Source organism: Cucumis melo, chromosome 7 (assembly GCF_025177605.1).
Source record: "Cucumis melo cultivar AY chromosome 7, USDA_Cmelo_AY_1.0, whole genome shotgun sequence".
NCBI lineage: Eukaryota > Viridiplantae > Streptophyta > Magnoliopsida > Cucurbitales > Cucurbitaceae > Cucumis > Cucumis melo.
Window position 1 is genome coordinate 28,053,700 of NC_066863.1, and position 24,854 is coordinate 28,078,553.

Below are 24,854 nucleotides of genomic sequence, written 5' to 3' on the forward strand. Positions count from 1 at the left end.
GGGAATAATAAGAAACCAATGTACAAATACACAACGCCCTAAAGATTAATAATAATCATCAAAAGCTTCACCATGAAATGGAAGCAAACTGAATAAAACCAAAGAAAAGAAACAAAAGGGATTAGCCCTTTATGGCTTGGCTTCAAAGTTGAAGCTGCTATTTGACTGACTACTCATCAGGCCACAGCAAAAACTCCAAAGCCAAACTGGGGCTATTTTACAATAATACAACTCTGTTGGACTAACTTGCAAAGATTGCCCAGGAGGGCAGGCAAGCTGACCTACCACTCTCTTTAACCCCTCTCTCAAAAACACTCTTGCCATTTTACTTCCCACCGGATTTTTTTTCCAAAAAAAAGAAAGAAAAAGAAAAAGAACAGAAAAAACACCCACCTCTCCAAAGTCATAAATACATTCTATCTTACAAATTTCATTTAACTTATATCTTGATGCCTTCAAATTTCTTCCTTTTTTTCTTGAATTTCCACAACAATCTCATCCATTTGCATCAGATAGTATAGCAAGAATCTCCGCATCATTAAGTTTTAATTCTACTGCCAACTCGAAAGGGGTTTTACCATCTTCGTTCACTGCTCGTGGATCGGCTCCCCTGTAACGTATAGTCATTTCGTAGAACCGTTAATGGTCGCATGGTGGAAAGAACTGAAGTTAAAGAAGGATCCCTTCACATTTATCACTATCTTACCTGGAAAGAAGCAATTTGGCAAGTGCAGTTCTTCCTTTAGTGATACTATGATGGAGTGCCGATTGACGTCGAGAGTCGATGGCATTAACATTTGCCCCACACTGTAGAAGGAGCTCGAGCATACCAATGTCTCCAGTTTCACAAGCGAGATGTAGGAGTGTGCAGCCATCTAGGCTCTCCATAGCTTGGCCTTCACTTGTACCTTCTGAGATCGAAGAGCTTGTTGATCTCTCAACAAAATCACTGGCTTTGTAATTATGTTGCTCAAGGCCAGTTGGCTCCTGCATTAACATTACTTTAGCAAGAGTTAAAGAGCCACATGGCACTTGCTTATACACAGCATTTACATCGGCTTCCGAGTTTATGATGTGACGATAAACGGCTTTTTTGTCATTTGAGCGTACACCGTCCCATATTTGTTGCGCCACTAAATGTGGATATTGATTTTCCTTTGGTTTCCGAACGAAAGCCTTTTCTGCATACTGCCAACATTCAAGAGAAGTGATAACCATGAATTCATTTAACTTCAAAACCAATAAAAGCGATAGAGTACTTGTTAGCTAATTTCAAACACCATATTTGCTAAAGTAATGTTAATGCAGAAAGCGCTTACGACTTACATCATAAATGACAGGATTGCAACATCATTTATTTTCAAAATCAAGAAGTTAGTAAATAAAAGGATTATTGTTGATGAACAAAAAGATGGTTGTACTGATATTGAGATTTGGATTCTGTATTTACAGAAAATGATACAATTGCCTGAAATACACTCTCGAAAATCCAAGACTGAGAAAAACTTTGGCTTAACTCAGGACCGAAATACTAGAGGCCTTTGTGATTGTCGCTGTTATTCATACATCTACGACGTCAATCTGCTATGAACTTTGCTACCATTCGGTATCCCAGGAGCTAATCATGTGTATGTTAGATAGATGTTTACTCTTTTACTTGCTCAGTTTAATTGCACAGGTCCCACAAGTAATGGCCAGCTCATGAACTTGCCAGATGAAAAGAAAACTTTTGTTTCCGTTTCAAAAGAAGGAAAAAGCAATCAGGTTTCATGTTGATTTTCTCATTCTTGGAAACACAGGTGCAGATCATTCTGAAAAACTTGTCAAACTCTAGAGATTAGCTTATGGAAAATTGGCATTTTTTCCAAGTTTAAGGCCACATCCAACTAGGAAGTCCATATTTAAAGGTTTTATACAGAATCTTATACTACAATTTTAGAGGTACTTTTATCAAGTTCGTTGAGTTTCCAGTACAAATAGCTTTTGATAATCTACTAAGAGGAAGAAAAAAAAATATGAACATTTGTATAAATTTCATGACCTAGAAGATTTGTGATCATACCTTTGCATGAATGAACTTCTCCTTCACTGATATTGGATCAGAATGACTAGGTTTGCTGATAAAATGCATATTCTGTTTATCAGACTTGTACAAGCTTCGCCACAAAAAATAATAGGTGAATGTTAGCAAAACCAAATAAAATGAAATTGGATATTGAACATTGTCTTGAAAAACTTGTGACTGAATAGTGAAGTTCATTTACCCTGCCGTAACAAGATCAACCTGAAAGGCACTTCTAGATTGCAGCATCTCCTCCCAAACCGAGTTCGCAAATGTATTTCCAAGGGATTGAAACAAACTGATAACTGAAGGTTCCCACACTTTGACATCCAATGTAAGGGATCTCACCTACACAGTTGCAGAGGTAAGCATTTAGCATTTAGGAAACAATAAGAATTACTAACCACAGAAACATCTTTATCAAAAACCAAGAACACGACCAAGTGCAAAGCTTTTTACTTTTAGCAATCTTGTGTACCAACCAAATTAATTTCTAGGTTAATTTTTTTCACTTTTAAAAAGCAACAAGGAATACATTCACATACTTCCTGTAAACAGGACAATAAATGCAATATCACATAAAGGTTACAGAACTATATTGTTCATATGGAACAAAAGCATATCATTGATGTGGTGAAATGAATACCAAAGGTCCTATTATAAGGTAACTATATGAAAGCTAGTAATCGAGTTATTGTGATGTAAAATTGTCTTATGGCTGCACACATTGACCTTTAACGGTAAAGAAGGAGGCGTTAACAATAATCAACTCCATTTCACAAAGGAAAACCACAATGAGATTAAAAAAAATAGGGGCTGACATAAAACAGCTGATATAAGAAGAATAGGGGTTAACTGGGTAATTAATTAATACTCTAAGTTAATTTCCTTTCCATCCCCACTCGTAATAAAACTCTATAAATAGGTGTATTTCCCTCTTGTATGGAACACATTATTCATTCTAATAAAAGATTCACAATCTTGGTTCTTGGAGGATTGCTCCTAGAGACCACCTAGGCAACATCAGCACTACAGTTATTTATATGAGTTCTTCCCACGTTACTTTCCACTAGGGACCCTTTATTTCACATATGGGACTGACAAGTTTTTTAGCATTCTCTTCTACCTACTCAAATAGAACTAGGAACACGACAGAACTACAACACAAATACTGAGTGAATTTCTTTGTCTACATGGTTAGTTCCACAAAAGTTTTATCACGCAAGGCTTGTCGAGGATTACCCAACAGCCATTTGGATGCTGCTGCCATGCTACTCAGATCATTTTCATGGAATTAATTTTCACATTTTCAATCAATCATTAACAAGATAATTACATATGTCGCACGCATACACGGCCCCTTTATAATAGCATGATGCTTTCTTAATTGTAGGAGATCGCACATAGAATACACCACTACTGGATAAAGTGCATGAAAAGCAAGTTTAAGATACCTTTGATATGTGAACACCAAGATTACGATGAACACCAGAACATTCAATACAAACAAGAACACCAAGATTCAAGGATGCCCAGTCAGGTTCAGGAGCACCACAGTCCGCGCACTTATCATTCCCACATACTCTACGAAGTATATCTATTGGCTTCTCAATTTTCATCACTGATCGTTGCTGTTGCAAATTTCTTGAAGGGCGGTCCATATGAGAGGAACTAAGGCTTCTTTCCGATGTGTATTCTTCAACCGCAGTCTGATCAAAGTCAGAACTTTCAAAAGAACTACTCTCACTAGTAGATCTGTGATGACCACTTCCCATGGGACTACCCGCAAGACACTGATATGCAGATAAAAAAGTTGCACAAATAACTTTGAACATTAATATTTGAAGAGTTCAAGAGTCGAGCAAAAAGAAAGGCAGAGTAAATACCCTCTCTGGAGCCTGAGAGCTTAGTAATGAAGCAATAACTCCAGTTATTTTTTCAATCCAATCCATTTGATCAAGTGCACTCTCTGCCTGCACTAACATGCAGAAATAGATTTATAGGGAACCTTAAAATTATAGAATCTTCATACAACAATTCTGGAAGTGAAGCGTCAATTTACAGCTCAAACTAGCCCCTAAATCAAACCTGCAAAGTATAACTTTTGGTTGGTGATATGATGCGAAAGCAGAACCTAAGATCAGACTGGTCTGCATCAACTTTGATTGTTGAAGTGAGCAGGTTTACTGTATGATGAGCTACAGATTTCTCATCATGCACCCCACCATGATAATGGGAAGAAAGCCAGCGGCTCAAAAGGCCAGAACCAAGCTCTGAACTATTCCTCTGACCTCCTAGTTGTGATAGAGACGCCTACAAACCCACATACACATGAAGCAAATTCAGCCACTATCATTTAACAGAGGGAGGGAAAAAACTTCCTGCTCACGACAAGGTAACATGAATAAATTACTCACAGATGATTTGCTACACTGCTTGCGATAATAATACAGCAATCCCCGGCTATCAAGAACAAAAAATCTTCTTTTCCAGTCACCTCTCAAGTTTGAAGAACGCTTTGAGAGATAACCTTGTCGAATGGTTTGAACCTAAATTATAGTTGAACAGAAAAAAATTAAAGCCATGCGGGCAAAATGGAAAGAAAAATTAGTCACCCAAAAAAGATAGATAAATGTTTGTGGGGAGATCAGTGATATAACGCAAATGAACATAAAGATGAAATATTTCCGACCTTTCCTTTTGCAGCAGATTGCATGACTTCCTCTATCATTTTATGTGAACTTCTACCAATGGCTTGAATACCATCTCCATTAGGAGAACCATTAGAACCATTTGATGACCACCTACTCTCCCGATCAACCTGCCTCTTGTACTCTTGCATCCGTTCACTAAGAGCAGCCTGCTCATAGTTGGACCTTTCTCTCGATTGCTGGGCATAGGTCAACACCTGCAAAATAAAAGTACATCAGTTATTTTAACACCAGTATTATATAAATATACTGTTTGACAGAGGCATGTAATATTGACATATTAAACCAAGTCAGGTTTCCGATAATTTAGTGCGTGTGAAACCAGAAACTACCTCACAAGGAACTATCTTTTATCAAGTCAAAACACAGGTCAATAGATAAGCATGTTTTACAATGGTTTCTTTTAAATAAAATTTATAGGGATTTTAACACCAATAACGGAAAGGATTCCATTCTTACCAAAATATTTTTCTAAAAAAGGAAACGAGCGTCTTCATTAATATGATGAAATGAGACTAATGCTCAAAGTAAAAGTACAAAAAGCTTGAATTTCTAAGGGACAAAGAAACCTGAAACCAAATACATTGGACAAACAAAACGAGGTCCAAGAGCTTAACAAACCCAAACAAGGCAGAAAAACAATCAAAACAGCAACTGAAAAAAAATTCAACCCAAACGAAATGAAGGGAAGGGAAAACAAAAGAGCGCCAAAAAAAACCATAACCATGAAAGAAGAAATTTTTTAGAAGCTTGAAGAAGATGCATCTCAAAAGGATGAAACGAAAGAGCTGCACTATCTCAATTCCAACCAAAAACCATCTGGTTCGTAAAAAATTTCCCAATTCAATTGCTGAAAAACTGCCACCAAAACTTTTGATGCACAACTGAGGTACCAACATTTGGATGTCAAAGGAACTCATAGGAAATTAATCCTAGATAGGTGGCCACCATGGATTGAACCTATGACCTCTTAGTTGGTTACTGAGACTATATTTTCCTTTTTACCACTAGGTCAACTCATGATGGTTTGAGACAATTAATTTTCAATGTAGAAGCCTTCTTAAGCACGTACATTAGAGGTCATTGACAGGTTATCCAAAGCTTAATTTCCATCCCCACTAAACAAGAGAGCCTTATGAACAAATTAAAGACTGTTTAGCTATACCAGGTCTTAGCCAAAATCTCTTGCGTGCCAACCCTCCTGGGAACAAAGAAGTCTAGCTTCATTCATATTTTCAAACTTGAACAGTGGTGGGAATTCTACCCCATGGTTGTACCATCAGAAACTAAATTCAAGGAGAAAACAATAGGATTTTTCTCTGTTGTTTTCTCCAAGTAATGAAAAGAAAATGGGGGGATGCGGGAAGTTTTCTTTGCAGCTACAAAGATTACAGCATTTTTTCTGTTGATTAGATTTTGGATACTGCCCTTTCTTTCTTTTCTTGGTGCTGGTTGGTCCAAAAAATAAAATTAACGCATGAAAAACAGTCCATCAGTCCCAATTAAAACTACTAACTTTATCCTCCTAAGCAGCAGAGCCTTACATTACCTCAGGTTTCCAGCAAACCAAATTTGAAAATTATTCCAATGATGTAGCAAAATATCCTTGCTTGAAGTTAAATTTATTGAACATTCAGCACAAAACTCTCTCGTCTCGTTGATCTTCCTTTCAGTAATTGTTCTTCCTTCTCCTTTCTTTTTTGTTCTTTTTTAATTTTTTTATAAGAAACAGCAAATTAATTGTTATTCTAAAACTGGGAGATGTGAAAATAATAATGATCGACACTCATTAAACGTTTAGCCCAAAACATATAGAAGCTAACCTGATTAATATAAGGCTCCATTTGATGCAACAATTCATATCCCTACAGGGTAAAGTTAAAAGATGAGAAGGAACACACCAATACTGTTAACAAATGTGCTAAAATTAATTTGAAAGCTGACCTGTTTGAAGTAACGAAGATGTGCATCCATTGTCCCACTGACCGCCTCTAAAAATTCAAACCTTTTCTTGGCCTCAACATTAGAAAGAGCAGTCACCTACAAAGATGGATAAAATTATAAAATTTTGAGTTGAATTATTAGGAAATATAATTTGAATCATATATCAGGAGTCAAAGTATATTGCAGAAATTACTAGACTAAAGCGCGCCTGCTCAAATGCAGATCTTGCATTATGAAGTTCCTGGAAGACCAAATTAGACCTAGTGAGCAAAATAAATACCACTAAATTCTACGCTTAAAAAATGGGATGAGAACATTTAAAACCTTGGGGTTAGCTTAATACCTCTTCCAAAAGACTAGCAACGTCACTTTTAGTCCCTTTTCTCAGTGACAGGAATTTCTCACGAGCCTGCAATGTCATATTTTTCTAAAGTTAACGAAAAAAATCAAAGACGACATCGATACTTCAACATTAGAACTTACTAAAATAACTTCAAACGAACTGAAACTACTAGAGTGAAGTTGTTTCGGTCACTTGCAGACTACAAAAGTCACTTTACAACCTCTCTTGAATTTCAGGTCTCGCCAACCTAGCCACACTTCAAAGTTCACTTTATTATCTCGCCCGAGTATCCTTTGCTTTCCCATTTCATTTATAAACAAAAGTGGGGGATGGGAAGATGCTTGTTTTAGGGGGGATAAGAGGTTGGGACAGACCCCTATGCTGTTTGTTTTCATGTATATTCCATTTATCTTCATCTAGAAATCATTCATTTGCATCTTTCCTTTCCTGTCCTGACTAGTGGCCCGCCTTCTCCTATTTTGGGTTTCCAATGTTTGTTGACCAATAGGAAATCGACGGTTGTCTTTGCTCTTTTTTCCTTGCTTGATAGGTGGATGTTCACTTTTAGAGTCCTTGGCCTGCCTTCCAAAGGTTTTTCTTGCAGTTTCTTCTTCCATTGCTTGTCCAATCCGTTTGCAGCCAGTGAGCCTATGCTTTTCTTCCATGAGGAAGGTGAAAATTTTCCAAGGTCAAGTTGTTTGTGTGGTAGGTTTTGCATAGACAAGTTAACACCATGATTGAATCTTGATGAGAGGCCTTTTTTCGTCTGTCCGCCTAGTTTGCAACAGTTGAGAACCTCAACCATATCCTACAAAGTTGTGAATTCGCTCAGGCTGTTTGGTGTGGCTTCTTCAACGTGTTTAGCTTTAGCCTCGCCAACTCTCCAAGTTGTAGGAGATGATAGGGGAACTTCTACTCCATCCACCATTTCAGAGAAAGGGTTGTTTTCTAGTAGGTTGGAGTTTGTGCTATTAGGTAGTGGGAGAGAAATAATAGAGAGGGGTTGGGAGAGTTTTTTTCGATATTTGATCCCTTGTTAGATTATCTATTTCGCTTTGGGCTTCAGTTCCCAGATCTATTTGTAATAATTTGCTAGATCCCATTTTACTCTATTCGAGCCTTTTTCAGTGACCTGCCTTTTTCTGGGCTTCTCCTTTTTGTATGTTCATGTATCCTTTCATTTTTTTTTTCAATGAAAGTCCAATTTTTCATTAATAAAATAAAAGAATGCACTTAATTATTACATGCTTCAGAAGCTGTCCTTTAGGCTTACAAATAAGCTGGATAGATCCAAGGAAACCTTTGTTAGATCAAGCTAAGACACTGGCCTCTAGAACCTCACAATATTTAAAGTAAACAAAATTTAATAACAAACAATTAAATAACTATTTAGTATTTAAAATGGTTATGATGATGTACTCATAAATCTTTTTCCACGCACATGGGAGTGTACCTATATGTATTTCATACAGAACTACAGATGTTACAAAAATCACACACCTGGTCATAGAGAAGACTAGCCTTGTCAAAACGCTTCCTTGCTTCCTGCACTAACAATAGATACCTTAAAAGAGGTGCCCAACAACAAACGGACAAGCTGCATATTTTGTTCCTTATAGTCTTATGTAGGAAACGAACTTCAAAAAAGTATAAAAAAGAGTTTTCAGAGAAAGATCCATAGTGAAACTTGGAAGTATCCCAAACCAAAGGAAACCTTTTTTTTTCTTTTTTTAAAGATACAGTTCCATTGACAAAATGATAAAGTCCCAAGAACTCTTTCTTTTCTCTTTAAAGGATGGTAAACAGGGAGAGATTCTGAAGCTGCCAAGCTAAAATGAAATCTTAAAAGAGAAACCATTCCCCATAAGGTTTGGTCATAGGAACAATGGAAAAAGAGAAGATCAAGATTCTCCCAACTTTTCCACAGTTCCTGATTCAAATAAAATCGTACAAACATAGTGATTGCATGCAAAAATCAAATGTGGTTTCGTTAAACCATGAGTTTTTGTACCAAATTACGTGGATTTAGTCAACCAGGTAACATTTAGTCTCATAAATTCATAGGATATAGTATCTTAGATAGTTGAACCCATGGTAATGACATAGTTGTGTTTCAAGAAGCTTGTCCCTTGGACCACCCAACCAAAGGAAAAGGAAGTTTAACTGGCCAATTCACTCGTCGAGAATGAATGTTAAAAAGCAATTTGTAATTTGTAGTACCTTGACTTCAAGCAAATCAATGTTGACAAACTGCAGTAATCTGTCGTTAAGCATATGCTCCACCTAACGAATAGAAAACAAAAAGAAAAATGAAAATAGAAAATGTGTTCTAAAGTTCTAAGATAATATTCAACGTCTAAAAACTCTTTTAGAGTCCTCTACCTACAGAACTTGAATTCAGAGAAGAATATTACGCAGGAAGGAGTTAGTCAAAGAAACTGATCACCACTCAAAGCAAAATATAAATTTCATCCCACTTTTACAAGGCAAAACTATAATTGCAGGAAAGAAGGGTAAAAACTTCAATTGTAGACAGTGATTAAAGAAAATATAGTGGAAGACTAGAAGAAATTTATATATGAGACAGGCTATTCCTAGTGAGGTATCTGTCTCACTATGGGCTTCAGTTTCAAAGCTTTTCTGTAATTATTCCCCAGATAACATTTTACTTAGTTGGAATTGGAAACCCTTTCTTTAGAGGGCGCTTTCGTGGACTTCTATTTTTTTTTTTTTTTTTGTATGCCCTTGTATTCTTTCATTTTTTCTCAAGAAAAGTCATTGATTTTGTAATGTATATATATACCTGGGAACGAAGAACTTCCTTGTATGTCCCAATTTCCCTCAAAGCAATTGTAAATTTGGTCATGACAGGTCCTGAAATATCATCTAAAAGTTAATTGACCAAGCATAACTAGCAGATATAGATCAACTTCAAATAGGAAGAAAATTTATAATATATGTCATACATGCAATTATCAAGTGAAAAATAAAGGAAACAAAGCAAGAGTATTTGCAAATAAAGTGATGTTGATATGACTACACTCAAACAAAGCAAACAAGAAAATGCTACAAAACAATCACAACCATCAATGCAAGAGTTACACAAAATTCTTGTGGTCTAACGTCTCAAGCTGGTGTACAACTCACACATCTAACATTACCAAATAAATTTTAAAATAAACAAGCATACCTCCAAAAGCAACACTGATTGGGTCATTATGCCCGCCCCCAAAAGTTTCCAAGGAACTTGCGAAGGCAATATCACCATCATATCCCTCACCAAGTCCTTCACTGCAAAATAGAAAAATAAAGAATTAGAAAATTATTGCAAAATCTTGGCCTTGAGAATAAAAGTTGACCAAACCCAAGTATAACCAGGACTACATTGAATAGTAGAGAAAATCCTTGTGTGAGTAGCTATTGTTAATAAATGAACTTTTATAAGTTTTACATGTGTGAGAGTAAATGAAGAAAATTAATGTCATTGGTGTACAACCACATCGTAAACCCAAGACATCTGCACATAAAACATGAATAACCATAAAATAACATTCTATTTCAATTTCCTTATCATAGGAAAACATGAAATGCTATCATCTCCCATGTAACAATACAGATCAGGATTATATACATCATAAAAGAAGTTTATAATGGAGAATAGCAAATTAGAGAGCCTTTTATATATATATATATATATAAGAACAACTTTTGTTGAGAAAAAATGAAAGAAGCAAATTAGAGAACTTAAACACTAATTGGAATTTCCAACTTGAATAAGTCCTCTAAAGAAGACTCCGATGTCAAGTAGAAGCCCAACTGGGTTGATATAGAAACTCTACATATTTTTTTAAACAATAAACAAACTAAAGAATCAAAAATGCCAAAATAAACATACGTGTATTTTCGACATCCTTTATAAAACTTCAAACTCCGCTCCCTCAATAATTCAGCACTTTCCTCCAAGCATTGTATCTGTATCACAAAATGACATTAACAGCAGAAATAACACCTACTTTTCATTCATGGGTGCCACAAGAGTATATGCCCATCTTTAGACTTACTGTAAGAAAAACTTAGCAAGATGCACATTTCACATAAATTAATCTTAAGATGTATTTAACTGCATTCAGAGCCAATGACAGAATTTACAATAGCCATATTTCTTTCTTTTCTTCTTTTCTCCTCCTTCTTCTTCTCTTTCTTTTCTTTTCTTTTTTCTTTTTCTTTTTTTTTTTTTTTTTTTTTTTTTTTTTTTTTTTTTTTTTTTGCAGGCTTCAGTGAACTCTTGCATTCATTTAGCATACATCATTGTTCCATTTTTTACTTTCCGTTTCCTTTCCCATGGGGAATTCTAACTTATGATAATATTTTCAAAGATTTACCTTCTGATCATCGTGAGCCTCACAAATACCTTTCTATAGGCACAATTTTGTTCCAGGCATAATTAGTGGACGAGAAGCATCTATGGGATTCATGTCAGAAAAAGAACATAATTTCTTTTCAGCAGATAGGATAAATAATTTTTATTGACAAGACAGGAAATGGAGAGTGTGTTGTTAAGAAGGCAAGGTTTAAATTATCCAATTGGCGTTCCTTAAAATAACTGTTTTGGTTGAACTCCTATATACAACTCAAGTTAGTGAAACAGATGTCTTTGTTTCACAAGAGGATGCTTGTCATCAGAGTCCCGGTTCTTAGTCCAAAAGCTTTCCCCGAAATTTTTTCTTCCAGACTTTGGTGAATTCCTCCTAGTTAGGTGATTTGTCTTTTCCTCAGTCTACAGGGTGAAGATTTCCAAGAAGGCTAAGTTTTTCGTAAGGCAGATTATGCACAGAAAGACAAAGGGTTAAAACCTTGAATAGGATCTTGAGCAAGGGTCAATTTTGGCTGGCATGCTTTCTTTTATTCTTTGTGGAGGGCAACAAAAGACGTGGATCATATCCTCTAAAGAAGTGATTCTGTCGATTTTGTTTGGAGTTGTTTCTTGGAGACATCCGGCTTTTGCTTTGCCAGCTCTTAGGAGTGTAGGGAGACAATCTAGGAGCTTATCTCCATTCGCCTTGCTATGAGAATGAGTTGTGTGGCAAGCAAGAGTTTGAGCAATTTTATAGGATCTTTTGAGCGTCAGAGATAATAGAATCTTCAGAGAGTGTAAGACATTATCTAACAACGTTTAGTCCATGGATGAATTCACGTTTCTTTGTGGCCTTTGATGACAATGCCTTTTTGTAATTATACTCTAGGTTTTATTTTATTTAATTGGAGCTCCTTTTGTAGTTAGGCTCTCTTCTGTGGTTTATTTTTATTATGTCTGTTTTTTTCTCGTTGGGAAATTTGGTTATTCATTAAAGAATAGTAGTAGTAGTCAAGTTATATAGGATTAATTCACAATTAAAAAATACCAAGACATCATTCAATCGTTTATGAGCCTGCCAAAATAACTGTTTTCCTTTTTTTTCCCCTATATGAGTGTTCGCTACATACTCATTGGGAGACCTCCAGAAGACACGCACACCCACACAAACATACAGAAACTTCAAAATCCTAATTAGCATAGCGAATGCACAAATCAGAGCCTATACACTTATCAAGGACCATAGTTTCTTTTCTGCTGATGAATACATAACAAAAAAATTTAAATGTAAAAACAAAACACATTCATGTATTATGGGGAATGCACTCAAGCACGAGAATAATTGTCTATTATCCTTGCAGTCTCAAACACGATTTGTCAAAACTCCTACTAAAACTGCTATAAAGGACTAGTAAATCCCCATGCTAACACAGTTACCAACCCAATTTTCCTGAGCAAGTAAATTTCAAAATTGGGAATATGAGATAATCTGAAATAGGCTCATTGAGACAATATCTACCCGTTTAAACAATGACCAAACTAGCTAGTAATCTACTGAATGGTGATAGTTATTGGCATATCCTCTCATTAAAGGAATTTTCCGAGAGAATGAAATTGACTATTTGAAACAAATATGGAAAGTGTTCATTAAAAGAAAAGGACGGTTTCCAGGATTCTCAGAAGGGTTCGTCGAAATAAAAAAATGCCCTTAAAAATTCTTAAGCTAGTTTCCTTGTATGTCTCAGAAACCCAATAATAATTAATACCCATCAAAATTGAGCTCAATAGAGAAGATGAATTAAAAAAAAACACACAAACACACACACATTAATTATAAAGTGAAATGGAGAGAGAGAAAGAGAGAGCTAACCTGCTTGCGGAACATAGGAGAGTCATCAAGCTTCGCGAAATGCATTTTGAGAAAAAACTAATATACTTGCAGCCAAGGAAGGGAAGAACAAATGTCAATAACAAGGCGCCATTAAAACTCGATCAAGGTAAAGGGGAGCAAACCAAGACATGGATCCCCCAAAAATCGTGAGAAACAGAATCAGATCTTCCACATTCTAGTCCATGATCAACAACAAGAACAACCCACAAAAAGAAAAGCAAGAAACAACAACAGGAACCGCCCCCTATCAACAACCCCGGTAAAAGAAACCTAACAACAACAACAACCCAGCATAAGAGAAAGGGAAAAAGAATGAAAACCCAGAAATCAAAAGGGAAAAATTATTAACCCCAAAGGGTACAGAGAAGGAGGTGATCAGAGAGAAGGGATTTTTTTTTACAGAACCCAAAAGAGAGAAGAATTAAGAAGGAAAAATTAATGATGTAATTAGCTGAAATTGGTGGGGATTGGGTATGATTTGGTTTTCAAAACCCTAGAAGGAGAGAATGAGTGGCAAGAAGAAGAAAAAGGGAAAAGGGGGAATGAAGAAGAAGAAGAAGAAGAAGAAGAAAAGAAGAAATGAAAAAGAGAAAGAGGGAGATTAGAAAATAAACATTAATGGATGTGGGTTATGGTGTAATTTTGTATTGGGAATGGAATTTTGGTAAAGAGATTTTGAAAATCTCTAATCTAATCCGTTTCTTTGGTAACATTAAACCTGAAAATGTCGAAAGAAAAAACAATGTGTGTGAGAGACGAGGAGAGACAGGGCACAGTCATTGATTAAAGGGAAAAAACAGAGCTTTTTTCCTCTGTCTTTGCCCCCTCCTTTTTTTTTTCTTTCTTTTCTTTCTCTCTCTCTCCCCTTTCTTTTTCATTTTTCTCATTTTCATTTTTCTTCCCTAAACTTTTGAGTTTTTTTCTATTTCTTTCTTTTTTTTTAAATGAACTTTTGAGATTATTATATTTTGGTTTTAAACCCTCAAAAAAAATCCTTTTTTTATTTAAACTTTCAAAATATATTTCATTCTACCTTCATGATGTACCTAAAAAAGAAATTTTTAATTATTTTAGTCTATAATTTAGTTTATTAGAATTAAAAATAAAATAAAATATTAGTAAATATATTAATTAAGTTCGTTACAAAGATTCAACTCTTGTGGATGGACTATATCGCTAATAGAAATCTATCGTCAACTACAGGTCATGTTATCAACAAAATTTGTTATACTTGTTTTTTTAAAAAAAAATGTTTTTGTACACTTGGTTATTATCGTTTTTCTTATTGCAATTACTGTTTTTTAATTTATTTTCTATTGTTATATGTTTAGTCTTTAAATTTGGACAATTATATCAAGTTGGCAATTAATCGTTTTATGGATTTCAAATCATGAGATTGGAAGGATCATCGTGGAAATTTGGCATTTATCTTCTTCCTTTTCTTCTATTTCATTTCATTTTATTTTTCGAGACTAAAACATCGTTGCTCAGGTTGATTGTATTCCTTTTGTTCTTTTTATTTCTATAAATTTATTCCTATGGCTCGAGGATGTTAGGTCTTCATTTGTTATTTGTTTTCATCTAAAAGGAGTTAGGTTCTAAACTTTTTAAATTTCAATGTCGAAGGGGTTTGTGTATCTATGAATATAAAATTGAAAGTTTACGACAACCTTGAAAGGTCATAGATTAAACAAACATACACAAAAAATTTAGGAACACAAACAAACCAAGTAAATTTTAGTCATCATTACGCCACTCTAGTTTTTTGATCAGTTTCCAATGCATGTGACATAGTGTTAATAATAACGTACGTGACTCAATGTGGGTATAGTTTAAACAAACTAATATATATATATATATATATATATATATATATATATATATATATAATATATATATAAATCATCGACTAAGAAGTTAAACGATTCAAATTCTCTTTCGAGTAAAAAAAAAAAATGTTGATTGAAATTATATTATTGGGTGCCTAGATTTTAGGTGAAAACATAACAAAATAATAACCTAAGCAGTTGATTTCTTTAGTTAATGAACTATATTATTACATCAAGGACCAAATCAAATGATTTTTATAGTTCTATATGTAAGATTTTGCTTTTAATTTTATAATTTTAAATGGTTTTTTTTAATACATGTTTTAAAATCTTTTTTTTCTAGTTTTTTAAAATTGACTTTATTTTTTTTAAAAATCGATGAAAATTGGTTAACAAAACAAATGAAATTTTAAGTAGAAGCAGAGTTTATAAGTTTAATTTTCAAAAATAAAATCGATCTAAAATGTGTTTTTAAAAATATAGGATAAAAATGAAACAAATTTAAAAATTCAAATATCAAAATGAACATCCAAAAAAAAAACACACATGTTTACAAGAGATTTAATCCGAACATTAACAAAATAAAAATTGTATATAAATATAAGAGGATGAGAAGATGTCTACTTCTAGAATAGTAAATTAAATGGCCCCAATATATTTGAAAATATTGGAAGGTACAAAATAGAGAAATTTCGTAGAACAAAATAATACCCTACATTATTATTTAACAATTTTATAATTTTCCAAAATAAAATTCCATAGAGATAAAAATTCTAAGATTACTTTCAAATATAATAAAATGAATCAAAATATTTATAAATATAGAAAAATATCATTAACAGTGTATATAATTAATATAAATAATAATATTTTCCTACATTTTATAGACATCTTCACATAGTTGATTATTTAAAATAATCATCCAACACCAAATATTAAGACATAAATGACATTAAAATTCGTCGATAAAATATCATCAACAAATATTTATGTCACAAAAATTAAAAAAAAAATAGATTAATAATTAAGTTATTGATATTTTTGTTCCTATTATAATAATATATGACATATTATCTTTTACGAGTACGGTTTGTAAAAGATAAATCAATATTCGGTATCATATATCCGACTTTTATAGGTATCGATAGATATTTGAACGTATTTTGTGCCGTATAAAAGACGTATTTTTAATTATCGGCTTTTGAAGTATTAAATAAGAGTGGAAGAGAGCCGTTGAAGTTGGAGTTACCTCACCGCCCTTTCTTGGCGCGTGTTCGTAAAGCGCCAACGACAACCTCATAGTCAAAGCCGTAGGAGCGATGTCCTTCCAAACATAACACATAAACCAAACAAACAAACAAAAACAAAACCCCCATTATCTATTCCTCGTTTATTCAACCCCTTTTTTTCTTCTTTGTTTTAATGATATTCAACGTTGCTTAGAGTAAAATAGTTACAAAATATAAAATATAGAATAGACTTGAAAATAATTAAAAGAATTTGATGTAAATAATTTTAGAATTTGTAAGTCAAAGTGAACTAAACTGTACGTGTATTTTACCTGCTTATCTGAAAGTCAAATGCTCGTTTTATATTTTTAGACATACACGTATATATAGCAAAATGAAATACTTACTTACATATATATCGATGTAACTAGTAAACTATGTTATTAAATAATTGTCAACATGAAGTTTGAGATTAGATTTTCACTAATGAAACTTTAATTATTATTGTTTTTTCTATTTAGTCTTATTTTTCTTGAATTGTGGTATTCTTATTAAAAACGTTAACTTTGGTTATTACAAATTTGTATTTCGTTAATTATGGTAACCATTTTGTGTTTTTGTTTTTTGAAAATTAAATTAAATTCATTTTATCTCATTTTTTTACTAATTACCATCTCCCGTTATCTTATATGAACAAAAGAAAATAACGAACTTTTAGTCAAATTGAAAAAACAAAAACAAGTTTTTAAGTTTGTAAAATTTAGAAAGTTTCTAAAAAAACAACAATAAATAATAGACAAAAAAAAACAAATAAAGAATAAAAATAAAACGAATGTTTATAGACTTTAATTATTTTAAAAATATAAAAACAAAATATCAAATAATTACTGAACGGATTTAAATTATTGCTCTATTGACATATTTAGATCATGAATATGTAACTTAAATTCTATCAAAACCATAGGGAAGTCTAACCCACCCCTAAAACATTAATTTTTTCAAGTAACATGTTCATATGACATACCTACCTATGTTGAGTATGTTATAACTTAATGCCCCAATTTAATGGCATATCAATATTTCGTGTGCACATTTTTTTTTATTTGAAGATCTGCGACATAATATTTAATACATTAGATTAAACATAAACATTTTAAATTTTGATTGACTAAATAAAATGCATAAAATAATCTTTTTTTTTTTTTATCACATCGACTTTTAAAAATTATCGAAGGTAAATATTTTTTTATTTCAATGTTCTCGTGAGATTGTTTTAAATCTTCATTCGAGTACAAGTAAAGAAAATTTTGTTATAGTAATTAAATTGACAAAGTATATATTAATATCTTGCCATTGTATTATATATAAAGTCACACAAAAATGATGTATTGTTTCACCGTATTAATTATTAATTTCATTTAATTAAATTCTCTATTTCTTATATTTTTTCCAAAACTTTGGATCTCCGATGCAAGTATTCATTTTGGTTTTTTTATATGCACGTCATAAATTAGAAGAACCAATGTACCAATTTAATATGTGTAATCACTTCCACTAAGAACAAATACATCTTGACATTTATTGTATCTCATCTCAGAGAGTCAGGTTTTGTCAACATACTTATTCAACCTAAGATGACTTTATTTTTAAATATATAAATTTATTTTATAGACTAAAAATTGGAAGAGAGTCACATCACATCCACCATCTCTTCGAACAGATACCTACACTCGAAAAGTCATAACCACTCAACATAAAAGGTAATATGGGAATTTATGGAAACGTAAAGAACATGTAAAAGATCTCCGCACATAGCCCTTTTAGTATAGTAGAGATAAAATACGACAAAATCTCGTTACTTGACAAGTACTACTATTATTGTTGTTGTTGTGTTTAGTAGCATGGTTTTGAAAAATTTGAACATACAATTTTGATAAAAGTAAAATATACGTGAATACAATACTATATCATAATAATAATAATAATAATAATAATAATAAAAAAAAAAAAAAAAAAAAAAAAAAAAAAAAAAAAGGTGTTGGGGAGTGTAACAATGATTAAAGGAAGTGAGTGAGAGACACGCGCAGTAGAAGCGCGTGGAAGTGGGGGAGAGATTCCAACGTGGCACACATTCTATGCACTCTATTGTGGGCCCCAATTTCACTAAATAAAATAAATAAATAAATGTTTTATTTTTTTGAGTGATCAAAGGCGGAGGAGAAAGAGAGAAAGGACAAATTATAAAGAGAAAAGAAAAGAAAAGAAAAGAAAAGAAATATATATATATATATAGAGGGAAGGGCCCAGTTGAGTTAAAAGAGATCCAAACCGTTGATATTACGTTTGTAAAAGAAGGAAGAGGATGGTCCAAAGCAAAGCATACACCAAAAGTATATTCCTTTTTTATTATTTGTTTCATTTTATACTTTTTGTTGTAGAAATTAGATCAACGATGGCTTAATGAGTTTCAAATTCAAAGGAGAGATGGAAAAGAGAGGTTTTTTTTTTTTTTTTTTTTGGTACTTTTAATTCACTAAGTATGAAAGAGAAATTTAATATAATTGATGAAAGACGGGGAAACTTAGGATTTTGGTCCATTTCAAATTCATCACATTGTTTGTTGTTCGTATTTGTCTATTTCCTACACATACGATACATATCTACATATGTATGCATGTTTTAATTATAGTTAATTGATACGTAGAAATATAATTATAATAGATAATAATTAAATGTATAATAACATTTTTTAAAGGGATAGTTGCAAATGTAGCAATTATATTCAAAATAATTAAGTATATAGCAACATTTTTAAAAAATTGAAAATACAACAAAATCTGTCAAAATCTATCAATGATATGAGTCTATCACTTATAGACTATGTAGTAAATGTTGGTCTATCACTGATAAACTATAAGAGTCTATCAACGATAGAAGCCTATTACTGATAGATTTTGCTATATTTACATTTTTTTTAAATATTGCTATATATATATTCAAACATAAATTAGATTATATGGATGATAATGTCCGTCAGTAATATCGATAAATAGCGATAAAAATTTATTTATAATAAAATTTAAAAATTTACTATATTTTACTAATATTTTTTAAAAATTTATTGTTAGAATGGAATTAAAAAGATAAAAAAGAAAGAAAGAAAAAAGAAAAGACAATTTAGAGATAGCAACAAATGGTCAAAAATTGCTAAAATCACCAAACAACCTCAAAATAATGAATATGGTGGAAATCTCAACTCAATTACACAATATATATAATTAATAAAACATAAGCATGGCCAATTAGTATTTGTTAAGTCAAATAATTTATTTAATATATTGAATCAATTTTTTTTCTTCTTTCTATTATATAGTTTTGAATCCAAAGTAATGAGAAGCAAAGTAGCAGATTCATTATTTCATCCATGAAAGAAGATATGATTTATTCTATTAAAAATACATTCAATATCTGTTTTAGATTGATCATTACAATCATTAATGTACAACATAGATTATAAAGCTTTCCCTTTTTCCTTCTCTCTCTCTCTCTCTCTCTCTCTCTTTTATTTTTTTTTAAATAATTATTTATAACACTAATTATAAATGTGATTTAAATCTATAGAACTTATTAGAATGTAAGTTAGAACTAAACATTTTTTTTGTTGTCACTTTATATTCTTATAAACAGCGACCACGTAATAATTTCTAAATAACTTTTTATAAAATCAAAGTGGGTTTAACTCAGTAATAATTGATATGATCTCTCATAATTAAGGTGGGAGGTTCGAGTCCCCAAGTCTTTAATTGTTGTACTAAAATAATTCAAACGAGAATTCTTAAATATATTGAGAAAAGGAAAAACCACCTAAAAAATATGATGGTAATTGCAATTACAACGTACACCCTCAAACTTTTAATTATAAGAATTGAACCTTCAAACTTATACAATGGACCGTATTTTTATGGATGCTTTTTGCAACTTAACCTTAAATATTTACATAGAATTAGTTGATATTAGTTTATTATCTGCATATTCTGGGTTATCTTTTAGTTCACTAAACGGGTGTTTAAATGACACCCGTAATGGAATTGAAATGAAATGTAATATAGTCTAAAATTCACGTTTGGATCAAATATTTTGAACTCAAATTATAATACCAAACTCATAAAATTCTAACAGTTTTCAAATTAACTCTATTTTCCATCATTTTCGTGTTTTACGGTACCATTTTTGTTTCCCATTTCAAATATTCAATATAAATTTTAACATCATTTTAATTTCTAACAATCTTGATTACATTCCAACTCTCAAGTACTCCTAACATAACCTAAAATAAACGTTATATTCTAAAGCAGTGATAGTTTGATATAAGAATCGATACGAATAGATATATTATATTGGAAAATGGAGTGTTAAAAATGGAGTATAGATAGAGTAATTTTGATGTGGATGGTAATATATATATATATATATATATATATATATATATATATATATATATAAATATAAGAGAGAGATGAAAAGATAAGAAATGAATGAAAGGGTTGTTGGAAAAATAGACAAAGATCATAATTGTGGGGTAAAGTTCCTTATAGCTTCTTCATCAACTCTCCAACATGATTGAGGAATATTTCTCTTTCAATCATCCCTTTATGCTACCAAAAAGCATACCCTAAATTTTAATTTATTTCTTTCCTTTTTTTTTTTTTTTTTTTTGCTTTCATGCATGAAAAGAGAGTACAACAAAATTGTAATCAAATATATTCATATTTGAACTAAGAAAAATAATTTGGAAACATATAAGTTTGTTGAATCAATCGTACAAACAAAAAAGGTCACAAACAAACAATATATAAATATAACAAAAGAAAAGAAAAGAAAAGAAAAGAAAAGAAAACATATGAAAACAACAAAATAATTTGTTTTTCATTATTATTTTTAGAAGAGTATCCTACCAAATTAGCTTTAAATATAAAAGAGAAGAAGAAAAATTGTTTTTTGTGCATGATTTTCAAAAAAGTATTAATGAATACACAATGAGAGAGAAAAATGGAAATAGGGTTTTATTTGTTGGGAAGGTCTTTGATGGACTCTTGATTGCTATATGACTTAGGGAAATACCTATTTTGACTCCACAACTTTGATACCAAAAACAATAATTCATTATATATATATATATATATATATCTATATCTATACACACATACCTTTATTATTTATTTAGGGGTAAGCTAGAGGGAACAATAGAGCATTGTTAAAATATAAATATTTATTCCCTACAGTTTGAACCGTATAAATTTAACCCTGAACTTTACGAGTGTATACATCAACATATTGCTCTCCAAACTTAGCTTAAAGATTACCGTGGAAAACATATAGTTGTTTCAAGTTGACCATTTAAATTGTTACAGGTGAATCTATTAAACCAGTTATTAAGATTGCAATTTAAAAACCATAAGTGCAGTTAAATTCCTACTATATGTATATTTAGAAATGATGCGTAGTCTAAATTGTTTAAGTTGCGAAAGCGTTTAAACTTAATTAATAAAATTATAAGTTTCAAATGATATTTATCCAAACAGGGAACACAATGAAGAGCGTAAACTAATACACTCACGAAAACCCACCATTTAAATTGGATCAAACGTATAGTTTAGAACGGGTAAGTAATTAATATTTTTTTCTTAAACTTATTATCCAAATAATGTTCACATTTGCCTAAAATATTGTTGAAAAAAAAAAGGAAAATAAGAAAACATAAAGAGAAAAAGAGTGGGTATTAGATGGAAAAAGTTAATAAGAAAATGAGGAAAAAGAAGAATTGGGAGTGGAACTTTATGATGATTGATGAAGACTATGGGCTATGGTTCTTCCACTTTTTTGACCATTTTGCATCTCTTTCTATGTAAATTGGATCAAACACTTTTGCTTTTTTAGACATACAATCCTTCCTTACAACACTTCTACTCTCTCCCAAAAAACACTTTCGTTTCTAATTTCCATACTCTTTTACCCAAAAAAAAAAAAAGAAAAAAAAATGCTCATTTTAAACTCTATGAATAGTCATTTTCAATTTCTATCACCAAATATTAAAACTTTTCTAGTAGACATTAGGGAAAAAGAGACTGCATTATTCAATATAAAGGTCTTAGAGTTCTAATTTGATGTTTTTTTTCTTATAGGTTTTTGAATTAATGAGAAAAATAGTGAAAATTAAATAGAAAATTCAAATTTGAGTGACTAAAAAGATATTTGGTGATATGAAAACCTAAGAAAATTTGAATTTGAAGCCTTTTTAAAATAAGAATCCCTAAATCTTAGTCATAAAAACTCACCTATCAACTCGACTTCAATCCTAAGGATTGGGACAAACACAAATGGACTAAAAAATTTAACACATGAATTGTAAATTTAAAAAATTCTCTAGCCAAGGTTGAAAGAGAGGGCTTAAATACCGATTCAATTTACAGTAAAACATCATTGATCCAAACAACATAAAGACAAGGTTTTAAATACCCATAATTCATAGCACGCAAAAAGGCAAAACTAATCCATTACATTAATTTTAGTAAATTAAAAATAAATAATTAATGTTTAAACGGTTCATACATATCATTTGGAATGATTTTAAACCTTAAAAAGTTATTTTTAACTATTTCAAAATTACTCCAAAAAATATACTTACCCGAAAAAAATCTACCCATTTGACAATTTCTCTTGTGTATGTTTTCTTTTAATAAACAAAACAATCAAACAAACAAACGATGATTAAAATAAAAGGAAAAAAACAAACCCTAATATTACAAAAACATAAATAATACACAAAATAGCATCAATCGAAATTAATAAGAGAATTAATGAAAAAAGAGTAAAAAAGTAAAACCGACTTTTCTCACGAGAAAAATTGAACCCTGAACCTTAAAATTGATAATACTACATTTACTCGATATCATCATGTTAGGAGAAGTTTACTACAGTAAAGATGTAACTAAAGACGTTTAGTTTTATTAGTTATTGTCATTATTTTGATGAAATGACTAAACCTTTCTGGATCCAGTATAAATTGAAAGATTACAATTTTCAGTTTAACAGTGACCAATAAATTTTTGTGTAATTCTTTTGTTGAGTTCAATTGCATGTAAAGGTTAAGAAATTTTTAGAATATTTAATATTTTATGTTATAGCATATTATAATATGTTGTTTAACTTATGTTCATTTCTCATATATAAAAGTTTGTTGGCCTCTATTTAAACATGGTGAGGTTGAAACTACGAAACTTCAATTACTTTTTATCTCTAACTGTTTGTCTTAAAGATTACAACTTGCAACTTTTTTGATAGGACACAATATACCTTAATCTATTGAATTATGTAAAAACAAAATTGCATAATTGATAAAATATCAACCAAATAATATACAAGTGCAAGAAAAAAGCAAGAGTGGACAATGATATTTTGATAGAAAACTCCTTGATTGTATTGGTAAAAAAGAAAAACCTTGAATGCAATTTTCTTCGTGTAAATAATGGCTGTTTGCAACAAAATCCTTACTGAATACAAGTACAAAAAATCGGTAGAGAAAGAGAATAATATATATCTAACTTTTCTAATCAATAACCGACGTTTTTTTTTTTATCGAACTCTGATTTCGAAGTTGATAATACGATACTACTCTTAATCTATCATCAATTAACCTTTCAAAACTATTTTGGAATAGTAATTTTTTTGGACGTTAGACAACCAGACATTGAAAACCTAAAATTGTGTAGATTAAGAGCAATTTCATCACCTGCAATTTTAAAAGAATATGAACGATGGAATCTGAGATTTCAAGTAGGTGTTTGATGATCTTGTTCAATCTTAAGAAATGATATGGTTCATCAAAATGATGTTATGAAGTTCCTCTATTCAATCCTTTTCCTTCTTTATCATCAATCTAATTCCTGTTCGAGGCCTAGGTTTCTATTTTCTCACCAATCCAATCACCATTCACATTTTTTTCTTTTCTTACCAATGAATATGTTTAAAAACAAACAATTTGATAGATGGGATTTGGTATGATACTTATGAGATCGATGAGATTGACTTTCCAACCTTTCTTCCTCAAATGTATTGATTTGACGCCATAAGCGGGACTGGCATCCATCGCATGCTATACCACTCTCCTAATTGTTAGAGAGCAACTAAGAGAGATTCTTTAACTAGAAAGAATTCAACTATGGTAGGATATCTATCTAGAAGTTTTTGCAACTCAATCATGTACGATGGAATCATCAAAGATTTGACCTTTTTGAAACTCACTATAGGCTCAAGAAACAAAGATGTGTACAAACTAGATATACAACAGCAAGGAAAATGATTAATTTTATATTTTTCATATCACCATATACGGGAGAAAAATCATAGCAAGATGCATCGATTTTGACTCAAAATGTACAAAGACAAATATAAACTTCTCTAAATCCTAGGGTTGAATTGTAAGTTTCTAGAA

General features: G+C 31.5%; 1 protein-coding gene across 1 annotated transcript; it reads right to left on the reverse strand.

Annotated features, from left to right (window-relative positions):
- Positions 1-21: 21 nt before the first annotated feature.
- On the reverse strand, positions 22-14,109 carry LOC103494631 (ADP-ribosylation factor GTPase-activating protein AGD3). Its single transcript, XM_008455918.3, has 19 exons — positions 13,285-14,109; positions 10,956-11,032; positions 10,251-10,351; positions 9,864-9,934; positions 9,281-9,343; positions 8,561-8,605; positions 7,061-7,126; positions 6,911-6,958; positions 6,718-6,813; positions 6,597-6,638; positions 4,755-4,970; positions 4,480-4,611; positions 4,151-4,375; positions 3,949-4,035; positions 3,517-3,855; positions 2,265-2,410; positions 2,063-2,156; positions 707-1,188; positions 22-610 (listed from the first exon to the last, which is right to left on the reverse strand). Exons 1-19 carry the CDS (start codon positions 13,327-13,329, stop codon positions 496-498), a joined length of 2,490 nt encoding a protein of 829 aa, XP_008454140.1. The 5' UTR covers positions 13,330-14,109; the 3' UTR covers positions 22-495.
- Positions 14,110-24,854: the final 10,745 nt, after the last annotated feature.

What these genes read in the sequence shown, in the direction of transcription:
- LOC103494631 (XM_008455918.3), bottom strand. Translation starts at nt 13,329, where the DNA reads ATGCATTTCGCGAAGCTTGATGACTCTCCTATGTTCCGCAAGCAG. An exon ending in CTCCTATGTTCCGCAAGCAG is followed by an intron (nt 11,033 to 13,284) that starts GTTAGCTCTCTC and finishes TTTGTGATACAG; the next exon opens with ATACAATGCTTGGAGGAAAG. An exon ending in TTGCTAGTCTTTTGGAAGAG is followed by an intron (nt 6,959 to 7,060) that starts GTATTAAGCTAA and finishes TTGGTCTTCCAG; the next exon opens with GAACTTCATAATGCAAGATC.